Genomic DNA, 928 nt, shown 5'->3' with positions numbered 1-928 from the left:
AGCAGTAGTAGCAGCAGCAGCAGCAGTAGAAGCAGCAGCACCCGCAGCAGCCCCACGCAAACAAAGACGCAAGAAAAAAGAGAAAAGTTTCAAACGTCCCACAGCTGCTGCTGCAGTTTGCTGCTGCTGTTTGCTGCTTCTGTTTGCTGCTGCTCCTTGCCATTGCTATTTGCTGCTGCTTCTTGCTGCTGCTGTATCTTGCTGCTGCTGCATCTTGCTGCTGCTGCCTCTTGCTGTTGCAGCAGCTTGCTGCTGCAGCAATGAAGCAAAAAACCAAATAGGCAAAAAGGGGATTTTGGAAAAATAAGAAAAAGGAAAAAGGAAACAAAAAGAAAAGACAAAAAAGGAAAAAAAGCAAAAAAGATAATGAAATAAAATGAAATCAAAGGAAAATAGAAAAAAGATTGGAAGAGACAAAAGGAGATAAAAAGAAACTAAAAAGTAAAAAATAAAGAGAAGCAGCAAATGCATAATGAGAGCAGCGGCAGCCTGCCCCGCAGCAGCAGCAAAGAGCAGCAGCGGCACCAGCAGCGGCAGCAAGGAGCAGCAGCAGCAGCAAAGAGCAGCAGCAGCAACAGCGGCAAAACGCAGCTGGAGCACAGTAGAGCAACGGAGGCGCAGAGCAGCAGCAGCAAAGCGCAGCAGCAACAACGAACAGCAACAACAACGAGCAGCAGCAGCACAAAGCAGCAGCAAACAGCACCAACAGCTGCAGCAGCAAGCCGCAGCAGCAGCAACAGCAGCAGCAGCAGCAGCAGCCCTCATTCCTGCTGCATCCCAGCAAACTACCCAGCTAGCTAGCAGCTAGCTACAGCCTTCTAGGAAAGCATGCAGCAGCAAACAAACAAGACCCAAATAAACCACTTTTAATTCAGCAGCAGCAAAAGGGCGCCTCGAGGGGGCCCCTGGGATATCTGGGGGGCCCCCG

The 928-nt window shown here is 49.9% G+C and overlaps 1 protein-coding gene across 1 annotated transcript; it reads left to right on the top strand.

Annotated features, from left to right (window-relative positions):
- Window positions 1–472: 472 nt before the first annotated feature.
- ETH_00026375 (uncharacterized protein) lies at window positions 473–808 on the top strand (the record flags this gene model as incomplete). Its single annotated transcript, XM_013379223.1, has 1 exon — window positions 473–808. The coding sequence occupies one exon, from the start codon at window positions 473–475 to the stop codon at window positions 806–808; it is 336 nt and encodes a 111-aa protein (XP_013234677.1).
- Window positions 809–928: the final 120 nt, after the last annotated feature.

This window comes from Eimeria tenella, genomic scaffold (genome assembly GCF_000499545.2).
Source record: "Eimeria tenella Houghton genomic scaffold, Eth_scaff1607, whole genome shotgun sequence".
Lineage (NCBI taxonomy): Eukaryota > Apicomplexa > Conoidasida > Eucoccidiorida > Eimeriidae > Eimeria > Eimeria tenella.
Note: the sequence above shows the minus strand (reverse complement) of the source record. Positions and strands in the feature narration are given on the sequence as shown.